We start from the raw sequence: 20380 nt of genomic DNA, 5'->3' as shown, positions 1-20380 counted from the left end.
ATAGACAATCTTATTGCCGCTACAGTGAATTACTAAACCACTAAACATCAAGACTTTTTTTTCTCTCTTTTTTGATACATTGGCACCCAACATTTTAAGATCAAGGCAAAAAGAAACCATAATTTGAAGCAATTGATGCAAATAGCAGACATTGCAAGGACTAAGGAGACATTAAATGAAGGCGGCAAAATTCACTAATCACCCTTGCAAACGGTGTGGTGTAATTCCTAGTTATTTCTCAACTATCCAAAACATTAATATACTTCTCTAGCTCCAACATGCATTGCTATCCACTTACACTCGTGCGTTTTTTAATAATAATAATAATAATCAATCAGAACTTTTTCTTGTATCTTTGCATATTTCTTCCCTAAAACTAGCTGAGTTCACCTTAAAATTTTTACATAACTTAAAGAAAAAAGTTGCAAGATGGAAAAAGAAATATCCTGAAATTCAGTATATTCATATTGGATTAATACAGGTAACTATAACAGTCTTATTCTGTCAAGAGATAGATACTCTTATTTTGACAGTAATTTTTGATAAAAGATTTTTCGACCCAAATGAAAGCAATCATTGGAGAAATTCAATCTAATTTGACTAATAGAGTGGTTTGGTTTAATGTTAGACCAAACTTTTTTATTTTCACAAATGATCTTAATCTTGAAAACACAGTTAGAATAAGAATTAAAACACAAGAATTATGAAAGAAATCAAATTCTCATGATCTGGCTATTCGTTGGAAAATAATTCATGAATTAATCAAATTTCCTGAAACAAAAACAAGATCAAACGATAATAAAATTGTTGAAATCTTTGAACCTAAACCATTTGACACGGTAATCCAACTGCGTCTAATGAATTGGAGTGATTTAGAAGTCCCTCGACAATGGTTAATCCAAGACCTAGTGAGACAAAAAGAATCTTCTAAAACAAAAAAAAATCATGCACAACTACAAATGCAAGCATCAGGAAAAAATTTATATATTGAAAATACAATTCCAAAAATATTTGAAAAAGATTTTCCTAACAAATCATTTTTCAAAATTAAGCATTGGAGAATCGAGTAATAATCCTAATCAAAAACGATTCCGCTACGTAGTTCGAAAGTCTTTGGCTCGAAACGGCTCGGAAGTAAGTTCTACTCAACTTGGTGTTGTGCTGTAGCTATGTAGATACACCCACCTTTCATTTCATTTCAAAAAAAAAAAAAAAAAGGAAGAAACAGAGCACCGTCTGGTCTGGTCGTAACCTAGCTTGTGCCGCCGCTACTGCTGTTTCATCGGAGTGGAAGAGACGGCAGTTTGTGTGCCGTAGAGCAATCGGAGTTGTGCTTGAGTTGTAGATAATGTATTTCCCCTTCAAACATTGCTCTGTAATCTGCTGTCATTGTGGATGCCATGGCTGCTAGTTAAGATGATTGTGACTGCCATGGTTGCTCTTCCATTGCTCTATAATAAGATTATTCTTAAGATGATTGTGAAAATAACATAATGTTAAGGAAAATGATTGTGAAAACAAGAGGTACCCCAAAAAAATTAGATTCATTGTCTAATTTTAGTTGAAGATTTTTTTCAGATTCAATATTGCCATGACTGCTATTCCATTCCATTGCCATATTAGTTGAGGATTTTTTTCAGATTCATGGTCTACTATTATTATTATTATTTTTTATAAAAAAAATGGATTTATTTATTGTTTCATTTTGTTTAAGAACTTATATTTTGTTTATGAGGAGATCAAATGGTGAACTGATGTCATTGTCATGAAGCAAATTAAAAGTTTTTTCACTGTTTCACAAAAGGCATAGCTGCTCAATTAACATCTTACACAATAACCTGTTGAAAGACAAAGAAGGGGGTGAAAGACAAAGAAGGGATGAGAGAGATTGAGAGGTGAGAGTGCAGTCTTTTTTCTGGTTTCGAGAATATATTGAACAGAGGCGGTGAGGAGGAGGGAAGAGCAAAGCAAAGGGAAAAGAAAAAATTAGAGAGGAGAGAGAAATTCATACTTTCGAGCCGTTTCGAGCCAAAGCCTTTGAAGCTACGCATCATTTTCCAATCAAGAATCTATTACTTCAAACAATGTTTAGATTCTTATTTTCTCAGGAACAAGAAGACAATCTGAACATATTAAGTCTGCATATATGTATTATTTTCAAACAAAAAATGATGATAGTATTTTTTTCTTCTAGCCAAGGAAAAAGAAGATACACATGTGTATTAAGAACATTTAATTTTGCAGGTTATAAATCCTATAGCCGCAGTGTTCTCATAGACACAGAAGCCACAATCAGCTCATGTAAATGTAAATGGAATGCCATATTAAAAGAAAAATGGACATTAATGAGGAAAAAGAAAAGGAGGACCTTCTTCAAACCTCCCTCATCATCATGGAAAGAATTTACATTATTGAGGTAATTGTGTTATCCTCTGTTTTTCATCTAAACATTTTTGCTATCTACCAATTGATCCAGTGAGTAGCACCAAACAGAAAACTCAATATCCATTGCACAAAATTTACATAGAAGAGAATGCATCCTTCACCAGATGTTTCTTATCGCTTGAGCTGAGGACTTCCATAACTATCTCTGACTTTTTCAAGTCCCCTCCTGCCAATTTCAGTACCAATCTTCCTACGCATGCATGAAACCTGGAAAACAAATAAAAATATATATAATTAGTCACAACGATGTGTAAAACAAAACATCATGCACAATATTTCTAATTCCATAAAGCAGTAGAACCTGTAACTCAGCAAGTGGACCAAGATGAAAACCGAAGCTCAGTACAATTCAACATATTTGGTTGTTTTTCTGTTTTCTACATTTTTGTTTTTTGCTTTTGTTTTTCATGTTTTCAGAAGGAAAAAAAATGACATATGAAAAGTTTAAAAATACTCATCCTTTCATATTGTAATCATTTTTGTGAGAACATAGTTGTCTTGTCGAAAATCCAAAAAATCAAAAATAGTTTTCGGAAACAGTTTGCCAAACAAATTTTCTATGTTTTTTCTAGAAAATGAAACAGAAAACAAAAACATAACCAAACAGGCAAAATACTGTACATTCCATTATATATGCTTCCATAATCTAAACATCAACTGGTAATGTCAATGAAAAGGGGGGGAAAGAAAACATAAGCTCATCATTGTGATCCCTCAGAAATTATACATAAAAGTTCTGATGCTATTTTTCAAAAAGTACAATGTCAGCCTTTGACCTAGTCTTTCTTCTTACAAAAGTAAGGAACCACTTTGCATACTCATTTGGGTATGACTTCACAATATAATGAGTGCATAAAAATTTTGATCTTGAGCAATAATCTAATTCTTATTCAGAAAAGACCCCGAGCATTAATTTTGAGAAAACAAGCTTGCAACCATCTATTGTACATGGCATTTGAAATGAGTTGCTTTGTCATATGATCAATGTTTGGATCCAATGAAATTGCAGTTATTCTGAGGAAGACTCTACAATCCCTAGTGAAAGAAAGAGAATAAAAGCTTCTAAAATAAATGGAATGAAAATTAAAAAAACATGCTTACTTTAATCCGATCTAGTCAATCCTCAGCTGCATGCAATCTTCTAAGATCAGGATGCCCAAATCTTGAAGCTGCAAAACCATATGATGCAACAACTGCAACGAGCACGCCAAACACATTTGCAAATAGCTGGAAGTTAGCAAGCAACTCGCCTCGGACTTGATGGTTCATTAAATGACATAAGATAAAATCCCCCTTGAGTCGGCAACCAGTTGGCATCATTGGGCCATAGAGAGTGAATGCAGTCTGATAAAACCAGAGGCCTTGTAGTGTTATTGCAATTCCACTACACAAATCAACAGGGAAGCTGGTTGGGAATAGCGCTCCAGCAACAGTTGATAAAACGCATAGTGATATTAGGAGGACAAGGATGAGGTGGTAGTATCCCTCAAGGCCCATGTGGGTAGTTGAATGGAAGTAGAATAGAAGATACTCTGCACAGAAAGCTGTGGCAGCAATCAGGCACAAAGCTCCTTCTGGCAAGGGAAGAAAGCTGGACAAGAGAAAGATAGTATTATGTTAGCATCACGTTTGAAAACAAAGACACATTATCACATAACGTTTTCATCTGTCAAAAGCTAAATCACATGACAATAATAGGTTTTCAACATAGCGGGTTGAACTTTTTAACAAAATTTGGTAGTTGGTTAATGGTATCAGAATATACTATCCTTGTAATAATGATTTGTATGTAGTTTTCTGCTACAAGTAACTTCATCGACGCACAGTAAACCTTCATATTAACAATCAATGCCTCAGGGCTCATAAAAACCTCCCAAGGCACAGCCTAACTCTGGATACTCTAATATTTTGAGGCCTAAATGCCAAAGGGTAATGAAAAAAACAGCCCACTGGGCTGTCAAGGTAGAAATAATGCCAAATTTGTTAGAATCCCAATGCACTTTTCACATGTTCCCATACACCTTCTCTTTCTATACACTTTTTACATGTGCATCGAGACTAACGACCACACATTGGGCGGTCATTAGCATTTTCCAAATTGGAATCACCAAATTGAGAAGTAGATAGCTTGTGCTTACTTTAACACTTGCATCAGTGTGCACTTACACTTGGAGAAGTTAGAAGTCCTATAGATGTCATCTTAAAGATATCTAAAGTGACTCAAGCATATGGCCCATAATTTGTTCTCCACTTTTCTTTCCTAAATAATACAATATTCCAGTTCCAAAATAAACTGAAGAATGGAAAGTTCTTTCCATGCCTCTAGTCCTTAAACTTCAAAAGAGGGGGAAAAAATTGTTGTCAAAGATAGGTTTGCACTTAAAGAGCCCAATTTACTGAATGGTAGAAAGATTCAAGCCCCTACCACAAAAAGAAAGATTCAAGCCTAATCATTGCTACCTGAAAAAGGTACAGCAAATTTTTAGAAACTCAAATTTCAAATTTATTAGTTTTGAAAGTTACTTTCCTGAGCTTTATATGATCTTAAATTGAGGGAAAACATAAATATTCCCTCAGGTTTTTAAAAATTCATTGATACAAGGACTTGTTATGAAGTGCTTTGCATTCAAACTGGACATGAAAATAAATGTTTCTGCCTATAAACCAAACATGGAGATGCCAATGTGTTAAAGACCACATGTTAAATCCCTAGGAAAGCTAAGGAAAAATAACACATAGAATTGCCTAGAAAAAGTTCTCTGTTGGAACTGTTACACCTATAGCCCATCATAGAGTGTTTAAGCATCTTTAGTCAGTCCGATAAAAAGTTACATATCCCTCTTGGTCTCAGGCGGTAGGTATCACTTGTACTAAGGCCTATGATCAATTAAATTGTTCCTGATGCTGTGCGGTTGTGTAACTTTTTAAATCTGGATTGCCTATGGGTCACAGCCTAGTCTATGACTTCTGTAACTATAGTTTATAAGGAAAATATTGATTTCTTAAAATATTACAGAACTTCATTTCGTCAAATTCATCCAACAATTTATATGTAAGATTACCATGATTCTAGTCATGACTACCACTAATACTAGGACAGAGATACTACAAAATAATACAATTCTCAATAGGAACAAAATTAAATCATCATTTAAAATGAAGTTCCATTTGCTCCCCATAGGATTGCAGCATCTAGAGGAAATTTAAAGCACCATTTCCAGATTTTAGTGCTTTTTGGCAACTACGATTATTTTTAGAATAATAAAGTATTACACTGCAATCCAGTAGATGCACTGTTTCTTTGCAATGGTAAGCTGGATTGAAGACTACCAAAAAACCCCCATCAAACAAACCAAAAAGAATTCACAAAGGGGAAAGGAAATATCCAGTTCTCATCCAATTAAAGTGACAATTCACAACACCCTATCATTCCCTGTTCAATTTTCCTTGGTCTTCCACTTCACTACATAGCAAGAATGCAAAACAAATAGTTCTGTAATGGTATCATTAGCAAATCAGAAGTCAAAGTTTAGTTCTAGCAACCTCAAGAAAATAACCAAGTAAACAATCTTTTCCAATTCCACGAAAATTTAACAAGATTTCATTTAAAATTACACGAGGAAAAGGCTAGAATATCAAAGAAGAGAAAGACTGACCTGGTTTTCTCTGAGAGTAGACTGATGACACCAAAGATGAAGAACATGATAAGCATTCCAGAGTGCTCAAAATTGTTCATGTAAACGGAGTTCAATACACCATGAACAAAGAATTTGAGGCGGGTTGCTATCAGAAGCTCTACACACAAGTCGAGAAAACTGCCAATCACTATAAGGTATAACTCCAAGTACTTAAGCCTACCACCAAAACCCAGCACAGGACACCAAACCCTAACCCTAAATGACATGGGGTTTGATACGTATCGGACCACACAGCTCCATATGTGCCACACCCCAACTAGAAGAAACAATGTCCCTGGTAGAATATGCCCTATGAAAGACCCCATCTCTCTCAAAGTGATTCCACCAAACACATGGATGAATCTTCCCTCTGATATAGCTGCCAAGAATCAACCAAGCAACAAAACCAAGAAATGGGTTGTTTCCTAAATTACTGATAAGTACTATATTCTATGTTTATAATTAATTCTTCCCTGATATAGCTGCCTAGAATCAACCAAACAACAAAACCAAGAAATGGGTTTTTCCTGAATTACTTCTGATTGCTGAATCTCTTCAAGCTCACCCCCTTCTTTTCTTTTCTTTTCTTTTTTGTCAAATCAAACCCTTTTAGTTCCTGTTCCAAAGAAAGTCGAGATTTCCATCAAATTACTCTGGGTAAAGAACTTTCAAAAAATTGGAATTATGAATCAATGACAATAATCAAGTGAAGTTTCGTGCACTCTACCAAATTTCAGTTTAAAATGTATAAAATTATAGTTAAGTTCAGCAAGGTTCGAATAATTGGAAGCTTGGAAAATGACTTTTAGTGGCAATATCGTAAATGTCAAACAAACACAAATCTGTAGTACTTAAAATATAAAAACAATTCAAAATCAGATATTTGAACCCACCAAAAGCATGGACTGAGCAGTAGATATATAAATATATATATATAGAATTTCCCTTCAAGTATACAGTAATGTACTTACATCTGTGACGGTGGCGAATAATTCTAATTTTCTAATGATTTAAGGGTACAAACGGCGAAGAGAGAGAGAGAGAGAGTTGTAAAGGTGAAGTGATTATTATGGAGGGTGGGTGGGGGATCAGATTCAGATCCCTATCTGTGTCTGTTTTAGAATACAAAAAAAGGAAAATGTTTCGGAGCTCTAGAGGAAGAGCTTTACAACGACTCTAATGACGTGGCAACAACTTTTTTCTACTCGCCCCTCTCTCTCTTTCTCATTCTATTTGATTTCAAAATTATTTACCTTCTCTCTCTCTCTCTCTCTTCGACCTCTCACTCCCGGACGATCGCAACTCTTCTCCAACCCCACCGGCCTGATGATCGACTCTCTCTCTCCGACCCTCTCTTTCTCCGACTAAGCCTCTCTGTCTCCCTCCATCCTCACTCCCGACGATTGACTCTCTCTCTTCTCGCTTCTCCTCATTCCCGCCGGCCCAACGATCGACTCTCTATTAGATGAAAAGACTCTCTCTGACCGAGCCGATCGACTCTCTATCTTCTCTTGCCAACCGAGTCTTTGTTCCGACGAGCGACCCGAACCAGTGACTCCAACCTAGAGGTATACAACTTACAAATTGATTTAGGGCTTGTATGTATGCATCTGCATATGTATAACAATATAACTTACAAATTGATTTAGGCATTGTAATATAGAGTCTGTGTATATATAATTTACAAATTGATTTAGGGCTTATATGTATGTGTGTGTATATATAACTTACAAATTGATTTAGGACTTCTAATATAGTGTCTATATATACATAAGGAGCATTTGAACTGGGTTATTTATTCCTTTTGGTTTGGAGCACAAGATAAGGATCATTTGTTGCTATTTCATTTGGGTTAAACCATGTTTTTGCTTCAATCAATCTTAATTAATATGCTGGACAATCTACTTTGTTCAATCAACCCCAGTTCACATTTTTTATTTTTACAATTATGGTTGAATTTGAACAAATTAAAACAATACTGCTAGTTACATGAAGTTTGGTATTCTACTGTTTTGAAGCCCTATCATTTTTTTAATATTAAAAAAAAAAATCAATTGTTGTAAGTAAATTAACTTGGATTGTTGCTTCTGTAACTGGTTTTACAGGAATTTTATATTTATGTAACTCATGAGACTTGTATGGTTTTAGTATGCCCCTGTTTTGTTTGAATCCCACTTGACAGGTTGATAATTACTTGACGGATTTTTTCTTCTTCTGATATACAAATGCTTGATCATGTTATGTTGTGGTGCTTACTTTTCTTTGTTGGCTTGTTCATAACCTTAATTGGGTGACTGGGTATGCTTGCTCGAACCTTTTGTTGATGCTAAAATTATCATTGGTGGTAGTGCTTTCTATTTGGCATGATTTATTTAACCAATGCCAATAAAGGAATCGAGTTTTCTTGTCGAGTTTTCAGATCAATTGACATATTGCAACAAAAACTGTCTTAAATGTCATAAAAAAACAATTATTCGAATTTCTAAGACGGAGCAAAACAAAAACATATTATTTTATTGTTGTCATGATTGCGGTGGTTTTATTAGATAGTGTTTGCCTACAAATTCACAATGTAGAGGTGAAGGAGAAATGCAAATGAAAATATGCCAACTATCACCAAACAATTTCGATTTATAAGCAAACAACTTCAATTTCAAAGCAAACAACTTCAATTTTACATTGCGAAATTGTTTAAATTGGAAACACACATAAATTGAAGTTGGTGTCGTATTTATGGGCTCTTCATCTTGGTAGTACTGATTGCTTTTTTATTAATGCTGTCGATCGGGGAAGATGGTGCATTACTAGTAATAGGTGGTACATTACTAGTAGCAGGTGCTACATTACTCCCACCACCTTCATCATCTTTCATCACTCTTTCCTTGATTTCATCCAACCCACGGTCGATAATTTTGATTTTGCCTTCAGAGTTCCCAGCAACTTGTACAATGCCAATAAATTTTCTGTTCATCTTATCATAGACCTTTGCATTAAAATCATCCCCAAAGCCAGTGTATGTAGTTTTGATGCATGTGTACCCTCTATCTAAATCTTTTCTCCATCGTGGTAGAATGTATTTATTTGGAACCTCATTTATACATCTTGCAATAAGCACAACGAGCGAGTGAGCACACATAATGCCCCTAAATTGAAACAACCGACACATACATTGAACATCAAATTCAGTCGAATTATAATAGACAACAAAGTCCACATGCTTCATCTTCCCAAAAACTACCATGGCTTCCTTGACAAAATATATACAAATTGAATCCTCGTCTTTCACAAGAAACGGCTGACAATAAACTAATCTGTTCATCTCTGCTTGAACTTCTTTGAATTTTGCATTGGTGTAGGCATCCTGAAATTGCTTCTCAAAACCATACACAGTTAGGCAATCAAACACTTTGTGTCGAGACTTAAAGTCAGCTTTCTTCTCTTTCTCTACTTTACTTCTCAAGGCATTGTCATATTGTTCAACAAATTGCTTTAATGTAGTCTTTGGGTTGACATATCCATCAAAAAAGGCATTCATGCTCTCACTTCGTTGTGTAGTTGATATACCAGCCCAAAAAATGTCTTTCACATAGACAGGAACCCATCGATGTCGCTCATCATATAATACCCCCAACCACTCATTCTCATAAAGATTGAATTCTGCAATCATCTCTTTCCATTTGGTCTCAAATTCATCTTTTGTGATAGTGTCATACACTGCATTTTGCAAAGCCAACTTTATGGATTCATATTGGGAATATCCTTTCAATTTTTCTGGAATTTTCTTCATTATATGCCATAAACACCATCGATGTCGAGTATTTGGAAAAACAATTTCTATAGCATTTTGCATAGCTTTGCACTGATCAGTTATTATAGCTTTTGGGGGATGATCTGACATGCAATTTAACAATGATTTGAATAGCCAAATAAATGTATCAGTGTCTTCACTACATAACAACCCACAACCAAGCAAAATCGACTGTCCATGATGGTTAACTCCTACAAACAAAACAAATGGCATATCATATTTGTTAGTGAGATAAGTTGTGTCAAATGAAACAACATCTCCAAATTCTTTATAAGCTGCCCGACTTATTGCATCTGCCCAAAACAAGTTTCTAATACAAAAGTCAGTATCAACGTCAATCATAGAATAGAAACTCGAATTTTGTGCTTGCATCCTCATAAAATATTTTTGAAGTGCATCGGAATCTCCTTCTTTAAGCCTCAATCTTCTAGTTCTGTCAATGTAATTCCTTGCATCTCGCTCATCAAATGTTAATGACTCATAACCCCCAGCTTCAACAACCATTGAGTGATAATTCCTAGACACCCCAATCCCTACTTGATCATTAACTTCTAATTTTCTCTTCACAGGAGTAAGAATTTTCTTATTCATTGCAAAATAACGTGAGTCGGTGGGAATCAAGTCATGATTATGCTCAAGGTTAACTGTGGTTAACATAAATCTCCCATCCTTTTGTAGACTCGCTCGCACCCTTGCTTTGCAACCAATTTTTGTAGACAAAGATGGCTTTAGAGGGTTTACTTCTGATTTTTTAGTTCTCTTTCCTGATCGAGAACATTCAATCCCAAAGTATCTTAATTCCCCATCATCGCCAAAAACTTGTGTTTTATGAGCTATAGAAAATCCAACATGTTTAGCATATTTGGCATAAAATGTGTACACTTCTTGCTTTGAGCTAAAACACATACCCCTCTTAGGTTCCTCAACTTCTTCACTCTCATTTAATAAAGGATTCTCACCACTTTTTGAATCAATCTCCATTTCTGCTCATTCAAAATTGAAACTGAAATCAAATGATTTTAATTCAATTACAGTAAAATTACAGTCTAAGTTATGCAAATCATATTAACCAATTGACATATTACAGTATAAATTTATTTATATATCATTTTATGCTAGCTCTAAATATCAAAATATTCATCAATATTACAGTCTAAATATTCATCAACCTATGAATATTGTAAAATTGCCACCTATGATCTCATTTTGTGCTAGAACCTTTGAAATATTAATCTAGGTTCTCAGTTAATGTTTAAATCAATTACAGTCTAAATATTCATCTAGGTTATATCAAACTTTTTTTAAAAAAAAAAAGATATTTTTGGTGCTACAGTTGCCTTTTCTCTGTTTCTTCATCAACAATGCAAATCCTAACTGATAGATGTTACAGAGTTGGGGGAGAGAGTTTACCTGAGAAGAGGGATTTCTGACGGAGGAGAGATCTGCAAACGACGAAGAGCGAAAGAGGGAAGACGGAGAGGGAGAAACGAAGATGCCGGTCGCCGGAGGAGAGAGAATACGCCGGACGGTGGAGGAGGGAGAAGACGCCTGACGGTGGAGGAGAGATCTGCAAATGGACTTCGAAGCCTCTGTTTCAGATTTGAGATGTTTTGTGCCGATTTTTCCATTTTTTTTTTTTTTACATAGTGCGTGAGACGCACGCACTGTATATGCAAATGGATTTCAAATTTCCCTGTTGCCTTTAATTTTTTTAAAATTAAAAAAATTAAAAAATTAATTTTTAACTTACTTTTCAAATAGATCACGGTTAATTTCCACTGTTTTCAATTTCTGTACGCTGGTGATAAATATCATTTTTTTTATTTACTGCTATTTTTAGAGATAAATTTAAAAATTAAAAAATATATTTATTTTTTTAATTCAAAAAATATATTTAAATTGAAATTAAATATTTTTACAAATAATTTCATCTAATAATTAATAGAACTGTTAAAACAAAAAGTTATTCGAAATCAACTAGTATTCAACTTATTAAAAATTGATTTGAAATTCACTCGTTAGGTAAACAAATTAAACGTAAATATTTTCAAAACTCGTTTAGTTTTTAATTCTAGTTGAACCTAATTCTCAACTTAGACCTTGTTTGAGAAGCGACTGTTTTAGTTAAAAAGTCAAAAAATTACTAAAAAAAATTTAAAAACCAACAACCCATACTAAAAAGTCAAATAGTTCATTTTTTCTCTATTTTTTACACATCTTTTCATAAAAAGTCATCCCAAACATATTAGTTTTTTTTACATCACATTTTAGCTAAAAAGTTAAAAAATTACTAAAAAAACCTATTCCCAAACGAGGCCTTAATTTGGTTCATTTACAGCCGTATAAACTAGTTACACCCAATTTAACTTGTGCATAGAAATCTATAAAATTTTTAACTAAGGAAAAAAAATTAATTTGACACTTTAATGGGGGCGTTTGGTGCAGCTGTTAAAATGAATTATACCTAATAGATTATAGATTATAGATTTAATCAAAAGCTGTTAACCTGTTTGGTATAACTGTTAGGTTATAGATTTAAGTTGCTGAGTAGTGTTTGTTTAATAAGCTGTAAAATAGCTTTTTGTTATGTAATGTCCTTTTTACCCTTATTAGATATAAAAATTGTTAACCTATTTCATTTTCTTCATTTTTTTTATTACATGCCAATTAAAATAAAAATTGTGATTTATTTTTCATTATGCACAATATCAATTAATTAAACATTATGATTATTTTTTTTATTATAATACAAATTATAATATAAAAATTGTTAATTTTTTAATTTATTATTAATTCATTACAATTAATATTAATTAATAATACAAAAATTGTTAACTTTTTTTAATTTAATAATTCAACACAAATACCAAACCCTACCGCCGGCAGCCCTAGCCACCGCCGGTCGCGCCCTTTTTCTCCTCCTCTTAATCCCACACTCCAGCAGCTTTCTGCAAAATTGGAGTGAACACTGAGAAAGTTAGGGTTGATCGCGAAAAGAGAGAGAGAGAGAGAGAGAGGGGGGGAGATAACGAGAGAGACAGCTACGGTTGATGGCGATCACGACGCCGGAGAGGAGAAGAAGGGTTTCAGATTCGCGAAGCCGGAGAGGAGGAGAATAAGGGTTTCATCATCACGTCGTCGATCGCCACGCCATCCATCGTTACTCATGATGGTTTCAGATCGTGATGAGTTTCATAGCACAGCTAGAGAACAACGTCAGAGAGGGAGAGAGAGAGAGAGAGAGAGAGATTTGGTTCATAATGCCAAAAATCGCCTCTCTCACATGCCGAAAAATCGCCTACCTCGTCGGAAATCGCCACTCTCTCTCTCTCTCATAAATGAATGGTGATTTGTGGTGTATATAATGGCAATTTAGTAATACTTCAAATTAGTGAAGGGCATTTAAGTAATTTTGACATCCCTCCTCATAATTCAGTTGCGGAAGCTGCTCCAAGCTGCTTTTGATTTTCAACTTTTTTATGTAAGAAAAAATCTATAAAAGCTTAAGTTGTTAGCTTGAAATTTAACCAAACACTCTATAGTAGCTTTTTAGAAGTCAGAAGCTATAATATGTTCAAATTAAGCCAGACCAAACACCACCAACACAAATCAAAATAACACAACACGATAACATGAAAAAATAAAAAAAAATTAAATTAATATTACAAAAAAATTACATGTAAAACGAAAATGCTATGAAAAAATTCTTACCAACAAAACTATTTAAAAAAAAAATACAAAACAAAAAAAGATTGATTATAAGGGACAATCGCAGAAAATGACATTAATAATAAAAAATATATTACAAATTGGTAAATGTACAAACATTTTATGCATTAAATTGTGCAAAAAATGATTGTTTTAGAAATATGGTTTAAAGTTAACTTTTTGATTTTTTTTTAATTTTTTTGAAAAAATATATAAAAATTATAAGAAATGATGTAAGTCAAAAATAGATTAAAAGTCGAAGAATGACATTTAATCCACTTCTCAAAAGAGTCCAAAGTCTTTTACTTGCATCACTTAATAACGGTTGGTAAAATTTTCTAAATATAATTTAAAAATATAATTTTATTTTGAGTTTATAAATTTTAAAATTATAATTTAAGTGTGAAAAATTTATTTGGTAAATGAATTTTGAAAAGAATTTTGAATTGAATGAGAAATTTTTGATATAACATAAGATATTTGATACAAAAACTTACAATTTTTAACTAAACATACAATTCAAAATTCTATCCAAATGTCATAAAAAATAACATGTGACAATTGTAAAAAAATATTAAAAAAATGCACTATTCTAATCAACTAGCCAAACGTCCTCCCAAATTTTCCGACCTTAGACAAAATTTTCCTAAGTGTAAAATTAATTTTTAAAAACTATAAACAAACACCATGTGCAAACCAAAAAATGAAACTAAAATTTCCAAACTCTACCAAACAGAGCCTTTTACTTTCATCACTTAATTATTTTCTATTGTTGCCATTTCTATACAATTGTCCTTTAAATTTAACTAAAGATTTGACAAATACAATTTTTGTCACATAAGATTTTTGTCAAAAACTCAATAGTTTACCCTACCAGAGTTCACCATTTCTATAAACCAAAATCAAAGCTAGAAATTCTATAAAATAAAAATAAAAAATCTACAAATTACAAAAACTTAACAATACTAAAATAACTACAAAAATTAAATTATACCAATAATCAATGAGAAAAAGTTCGGTTAATCTGACATGCATAAAGTAGTTGGACAGAATACTTGCATCTTCCTCCAACAAAATACTGCACATCCCCAAAAACTGAATGAAAATTTTGGTGCATAAATAAGTTGCCAAGTCAGGAATCAGCCAAAACAAGGCACATTCACAAGTCTACTATTTTCCACAAAACCTGCACTTGGGACCATTTTCAACATCAATATTTAATTTTAAGTGCCCACATGCAAACTTTAAATAGGTAGATCTGAAAATAAGGTTTAGTTTAGTCAGTAGAAGTCTGATAGTCTACAGCTAAAGCACACAACCAAAGACCTTACATATACATATTACATCTAAATAAGCAACTAAAAATGCTCAAAATATATGTAACCAAAAAGTTGAAAATACAGCACACGCTTGCTGTATACTGAACCCTCAAACCAGCACTTTCCCGGGTTAAAATTCTCTAACATAATCAACCACTTGTAGTTGATTTGAAGTGAAATTCATCAATAGTGGAGTATATCAAGCCTTCCTCTTCAAGAGTTCTGATTGATTCCCTGGCAAGACAAAAGAACAATAAAAAAACATTAATTGAGTGCACAATCGGCCATGTGCACAAGAGAGAGAGAGAGAGAGGGGGGGGGGGGGGGGTACATGATCTTCTCCATAGGAATTTTTAGCTTCTGGAACAGTTCATCCCTATGTATTCCCTTTTCCAGTCCACTGCAAACATGAATTGTTTTCAAAGGCTTAGAAAAACCGGCAGCATAAAGAACGGATGTATCAAGCATATGAAGAGGAATCTACAGAGAATTTCCTACTAAGATCGTCACATTAAAGCCAAACATTATTCCAAAATGTAACAACATGGTTCTATTTGGGAAGCAAGTTCCCAAATTTTTTTCACATTTTTTCCACTAAAAAACAAAAGTTTTGCAAAACCAAAAAAAACACATCCAAACAAAATATCACATCTAACCCCATAATCATTTCACTTTTTCTCTCACAAACATCACATCCAACCACATAAAAACCCAACTATCTTCCCAAACACCAAAAATTTTTTATCTCATAAAAACCTACATCTAATAAAATCTACATAAAAACTCACTTCCCAAACACCATCAATGTCATAGTTGAATGCAAGAAAAACAAAGATGTTTAAATTGATGTTTAAGACTGGTAACACTGGCCACAGTAATCATGAAACATGCAGATAGTTAACAGAAAATAACTACTCACAAGTTTGACGGTTTCTGCAGGTAATCAAGCACCATCTGATCAAAGCCCTTGAGTCCATCTACACTACATTGCCCAGAGAACTAGAGAGGAAATAAACAGAATATTTTGGTGTCATGTATGCACATTAACAAAAATGTCATAAAATGAAATTAATTTTCCTATATGAATCCCATACAAGATTTGTTGGGGTTGTCTGATATCCATTTGATCCGTCCTGTGCAGCTGTTTTCACAGATGGGATTGCAGACTGAGGCTGGGTTGTGGTGTTACCTTGCAGCTTTAAGCAAAATAAAGCCAATCAGCTATACAAGACCGCAGGATGCATTTGAACACAAGTATAGTGCACATTTGGTTTTTTCAGAAAACTCAAAGAACACAATAGTACCAAATATTGATACCTTGGTTTTGGAATTTTGCAAATGGAAATGTATGCACTCAATGAAGTGGAAGGAAATCTCATCAAAATTTGTCACAGGCCTGAAATGAGTGCATAGCTGTTAAAACTACTGATTTGTAACAATAAAAGATAAAGTACACAAAAAAATGGAAATAACTATATATTTCTAGAATATCATTTTCCAGAATTATACTTGTCTATATTATTCTATCAATTTGCCTGTCCATCAAAACCATCATAAATAACAGCTTTACATCTACACTGCTAGACGAAAGCTCAGTAAAAAAGAAATCAAAAAGATAATTGGGTAAATAGTTGACAGCCAAAGTGGTATGTCAGATACATAAGAACATTCAGAAACAAATCTGCACTTGAAAACCATAGACCATAGAAACGAAAGTTATATGTGCTCCTAACCTTGTCCCCAAGAGGCTCCAACAAACAAACCAAAGATAAGAATATCTCAAACTTTTTCAATTTGGAAAATAACAGAAAAAATGAAGGGCATATATATATAATTAATGTTTACTTCACGCTGATCACAATCTTCCTATACAATCTACATTGTTTTCAAATAATACTTTCAACTTTCAATATCTGTTGGGTATAAAAAGTATGAGCATTAATGGATGTTCAATATTCCAAATGTATTAAAATTTTGGCTGTCCTATTGTAATTTATATTGTCATTTTTCTAGTTAGTTATTTGAGCATGTAATCTTACCCCTTGAACATATTTATCTTAACAATATGATATATAATTTTGAAATATAATTCTGTTTACACTTAATTGACACTGAAATTGCTATCAATGTAGTTCTGAAAACATGTAATGCATTCATTTCCAGTGAGAAAATAAGCATAGCAGAATAATTTCATATGTTGTACGAGCTTTTTGTTTTTTGCAGTATAACCTTGGAACCTCCCTCTCTTAATGGTGAAAATCTACTGTAATCTGTAAGACCATAGGCCAACATAATAAGAATCCAACACTATTTTACGTAATTACTGACTGCAAGGCATACAACTCTTTTTCTCATGTGGCAATTGTTATTCAAATTCTACCACAAGGAGAAAAATTCATAAACTTCATCAACCCAAGCACAAATTAAGAGAGAGGGTGAGAGAAAGATGAGATGATTAACCATTCAATCTATTATGGTAACTTCGTCTGCACATAAAATACTAGCATTGTCAAAATAATAAATTTCAGGTTCACTGCCAATAATATCTTGCTGGTATGCGCTACATAAATATACAGCAATATGACAAATAAACCAATAATATATACTTGATAAACATAACACGTTCAAACACAAGTAGTGTCATATTTGTTGTCAACATCTATAAAATCTGCAATGTAAAATGAAAAGCACTGAAACAATCAATAAATCCACAGAACTATACAGGCTATAGTTTTACAGACTTCAATGGCAATTGGATAAATCAGTCAAATATCTAATATTTCAAAATTATAGTTTTTGTCATTATACACAGAAAATGGAAAGATCAGACAATTTATGCCAGCTGCCCTGGACATCTAACACTGAACAAATAGTGGTTAGCCAATGCCTGTATAATCTATGGACATGTTTGATTGGAAGGATTAAAGCATGGGATTAGGATTATTAATCCGTGGGCCCAATCATACTATATTTGTTTTGACATTTTTGTTTAGGACTATTAATCCAATGGATAATTAATCAAACAAATTTGTAGGATTATTAGTAATGGGGTAGGGGTGGGATAGTTAATACTACACTAATTTGATAGGATTATTAATACCTCACTATTAGTATTGTGAATCAAACATGGCCTATATGTACTTAAAGCAAAAAACAAGTTTACAAGCCCGACTCACAGGCATTGAGGATAATCATTTCTATCAACTTTTATACAAAGTATGACGAAATTATACACCTAGTAGTTGTCAACACCGACCACAGAATAAATAAACTTTTGTGGGTTATAGTTGTAAACTTATACTCACATTAAAGCATGGAAAATATAAATTAAATCAATAATACATCAAAAATAAAGTTATAACTTGTAATAATCACAAGTATACACATCAAAAATAAAGTTAAAACTTGTAAACGAGGAACCCCTGAGCCATATTCTTCTGTCCATATGTCTTAATTTATCTTAATCCAGCATCCAATAAAAAAAGGGGAGGGAAAAAAAGGAAAAAATGACAAGCATAAAAACCATACTTTGACAATCAGAGATGGGATTATTTTACCTAACAGAAAAGGCAATTAATTGCCTTCTGCCTTGAAGACTTTTTATGAGCCCATTGACACGAACATATATTCCATCTCTGCCCAAAGATAGACAAGAACAGTCAAGATCAAATCTCAGTGTGACATCAACTCATTATAATCTCCACAATTACCTACAAGATTGGAAACTTACTGTATGTTTTCCATTTCCTTCGAATCAAAAGCTTCGTTAACCCTAATGAGAAATAAACATTCATCAATGTATGCTTTCTTTACAACCCTTTTGGATCGGACTCTGGATCTTATAGAAATTGCAAAATACACAAATATATTTCAAACACCAAAACCCAAATAGGTACCATCGGTTACAATCAATTCGCCCTGTTCCATCGTCGAGAGTGAAAGCAACATCAGTAACCCTTTCAGTCTTTTTAGACACCATACCAATCAGTGTAACCTGAAACACCAACAAATCCAAAAAAAACCTGAATTGTTTTTCGAGAAAAAAAATCCCGGAAAAAACAGATTCAGAATTAGAAAGAATATTTGCTAGATTCTATACATTGACTACGTCGACTCCATCAACGACGTAATTGGATTTTTCGTCGCCAGAGTGAGCGGATTCGCTTATCTGCTTCACTGTAATCGGAACTACTCCGTAAGCGTTACGACTCTGCGAGACAACGAAAAACGAAAATGTTAGGAAAAGGGGAACGCAGAAATCCACCGTTTGGCGGCTGAGAAAATGTAGGAAAATTAGAAAGAAGATAATTGAAATTATGGGTTTACTTTGGCAGGAGAAGAGCCGATATCGGTGGCCTGGGTTGACTGGGAAGACGTAAATCCACCGCCACTGAAGGCAGAGTTGCCATCAAACTGACTCGCGAACATTTCTTTCTGCTAACCCTAGAGAGAGAAAGTGCGAGAATTAGAGAGAAAGAAAGAGAGAGAGAGAGAGTGGAAAATTTACAAGTAGACGTGTTCGGAGTTTCCCGCCAATTTTCTTTGCGTTTCCCGCTTCGTTAGACGGCGTGACCTCATATTCTGAGTTGGGTTTTTTTTTTTTTTTTTTTTTTGACTTTTTAGTAGGGTTTGTGGTAAATTAAAAAAAAAAAAGTGTATTTTTTTATTTACATACACTTATTTTTATTACATCAATTAACATTTATTAATATCTCTTTCTTGTTTTTTTAATTACTTTTTTATTTTTTTACATATTTTTAATAAAAAATCAAAAAATATAATTATTTAGAACATTCCAAACCACCCAGTATTTTTTTTTATTTTAAATTTCGTTTGGCAATTACATATTTTAATTAAAAAGTTAAAATATGATTATAAGTTGTCACATTATTTTTTTTACTTTTTTACATATTTTAAAAAAAAATCAAAAAGTTTTTAAAATAATTTATTCTAGTTTGGAATATGTGTTGAGTTTTTTGACTTTTTTGACTTTTGTTAAAGAAAAAATAAAATAATTATCATTTAGATATGACATTTTGTTTTATATAACTAAAATAATTTATTTTATTTCATATAACTAAAATAGCCCAAATAACCCAAACAGGACCGATTTAGGCCTCCTTTGATCGCTTATTAATTTAGGCTTGGTTTGGTGTAATTAAAAGAGTAAAGCTTTGTAGCTCGAATTTTTTGAGCCCCGAATTGCCCGAATTTCTATCTCCTCTCCATCTCTCTCGCAGACCCACCGTTCGGCCTCCTCTTCTTCCTCCAGATCTATTTTTTCAGAACAGAATCCATGTATAAATCAACAACTCTCCAAAACAAAGATAGAAATTGAAGAAAGAAATAAATAAATAAAAAATCAAAGAAAAGAAAGATAGAATTTGAAAAAATCAGATTTTGAGAAACCCAAATCCATTACT

The 20380-nt window shown here is 33.2% G+C and overlaps 2 protein-coding genes across 5 annotated transcripts; both read right to left on the bottom strand.

Moving 5' to 3' along the window:
• Positions 1-2324: 2324 nt before the first annotated feature.
• LOC114262227 (protein FAR-RED IMPAIRED RESPONSE 1) lies at positions 2325-11544 on the bottom strand. 4 transcript variants are annotated; one of them, XM_082895812.1, is made up of 5 exons: positions 11341-11479; positions 6659-6738; positions 6102-6501; positions 3547-4036; positions 2325-2652 (listed from the first exon to the last, which is right to left on the bottom strand). In XM_082895812.1, exons 3-4 carry the CDS (start codon positions 6446-6448, stop codon positions 3562-3564), a joined length of 822 nt encoding a protein of 273 aa, XP_082751938.1. In that variant the 5' UTR covers positions 6449-6501; positions 6659-6738; positions 11341-11479; the 3' UTR covers positions 2325-2652; positions 3547-3561. The 4 variants fall into 4 exon arrangements, with proteins under 4 accessions (XP_082751938.1, XP_028058393.1, XP_082751937.1 ...); XM_028202592.2 differs by lacking the exon at positions 11341-11479 and adding an exon at positions 8831-9062 and having other exon boundaries at positions 6102-6738; XM_082895811.1 differs by lacking the exons at positions 2325-2652; positions 3547-4036; positions 6102-6501 and adding an exon at positions 8831-10933 and having other exon boundaries at positions 6692-6738; positions 11341-11544.
• Positions 11545-14854: 3310 nt separating this feature from the next.
• Positions 14855-19495, bottom strand: LOC114262243 (replication protein A 32 kDa subunit A). The gene is made up of 10 exons (XM_082895802.1): positions 19284-19495; positions 19057-19167; positions 18854-18951; positions 18688-18729; positions 18515-18592; positions 16275-16353; positions 16052-16153; positions 15877-15956; positions 15289-15357; positions 14855-15191 (listed from the first exon to the last, which is right to left on the bottom strand). Exons 1-10 carry the CDS (start codon positions 19383-19385, stop codon positions 15107-15109), a joined length of 846 nt encoding a protein of 281 aa, XP_082751928.1. The 5' UTR covers positions 19386-19495; the 3' UTR covers positions 14855-15106.
• Positions 19496-20380: the final 885 nt, after the last annotated feature.

This window comes from Camellia sinensis, chromosome 11 (genome assembly GCF_055761805.1).
Source record: "Camellia sinensis isolate YWXY chromosome 11, ASM5576180v1, whole genome shotgun sequence".
Lineage (NCBI taxonomy): Eukaryota > Viridiplantae > Streptophyta > Magnoliopsida > Ericales > Theaceae > Camellia > Camellia sinensis.
Note: the sequence above shows the minus strand (reverse complement) of the source record. Positions and strands in the feature narration are given on the sequence as shown.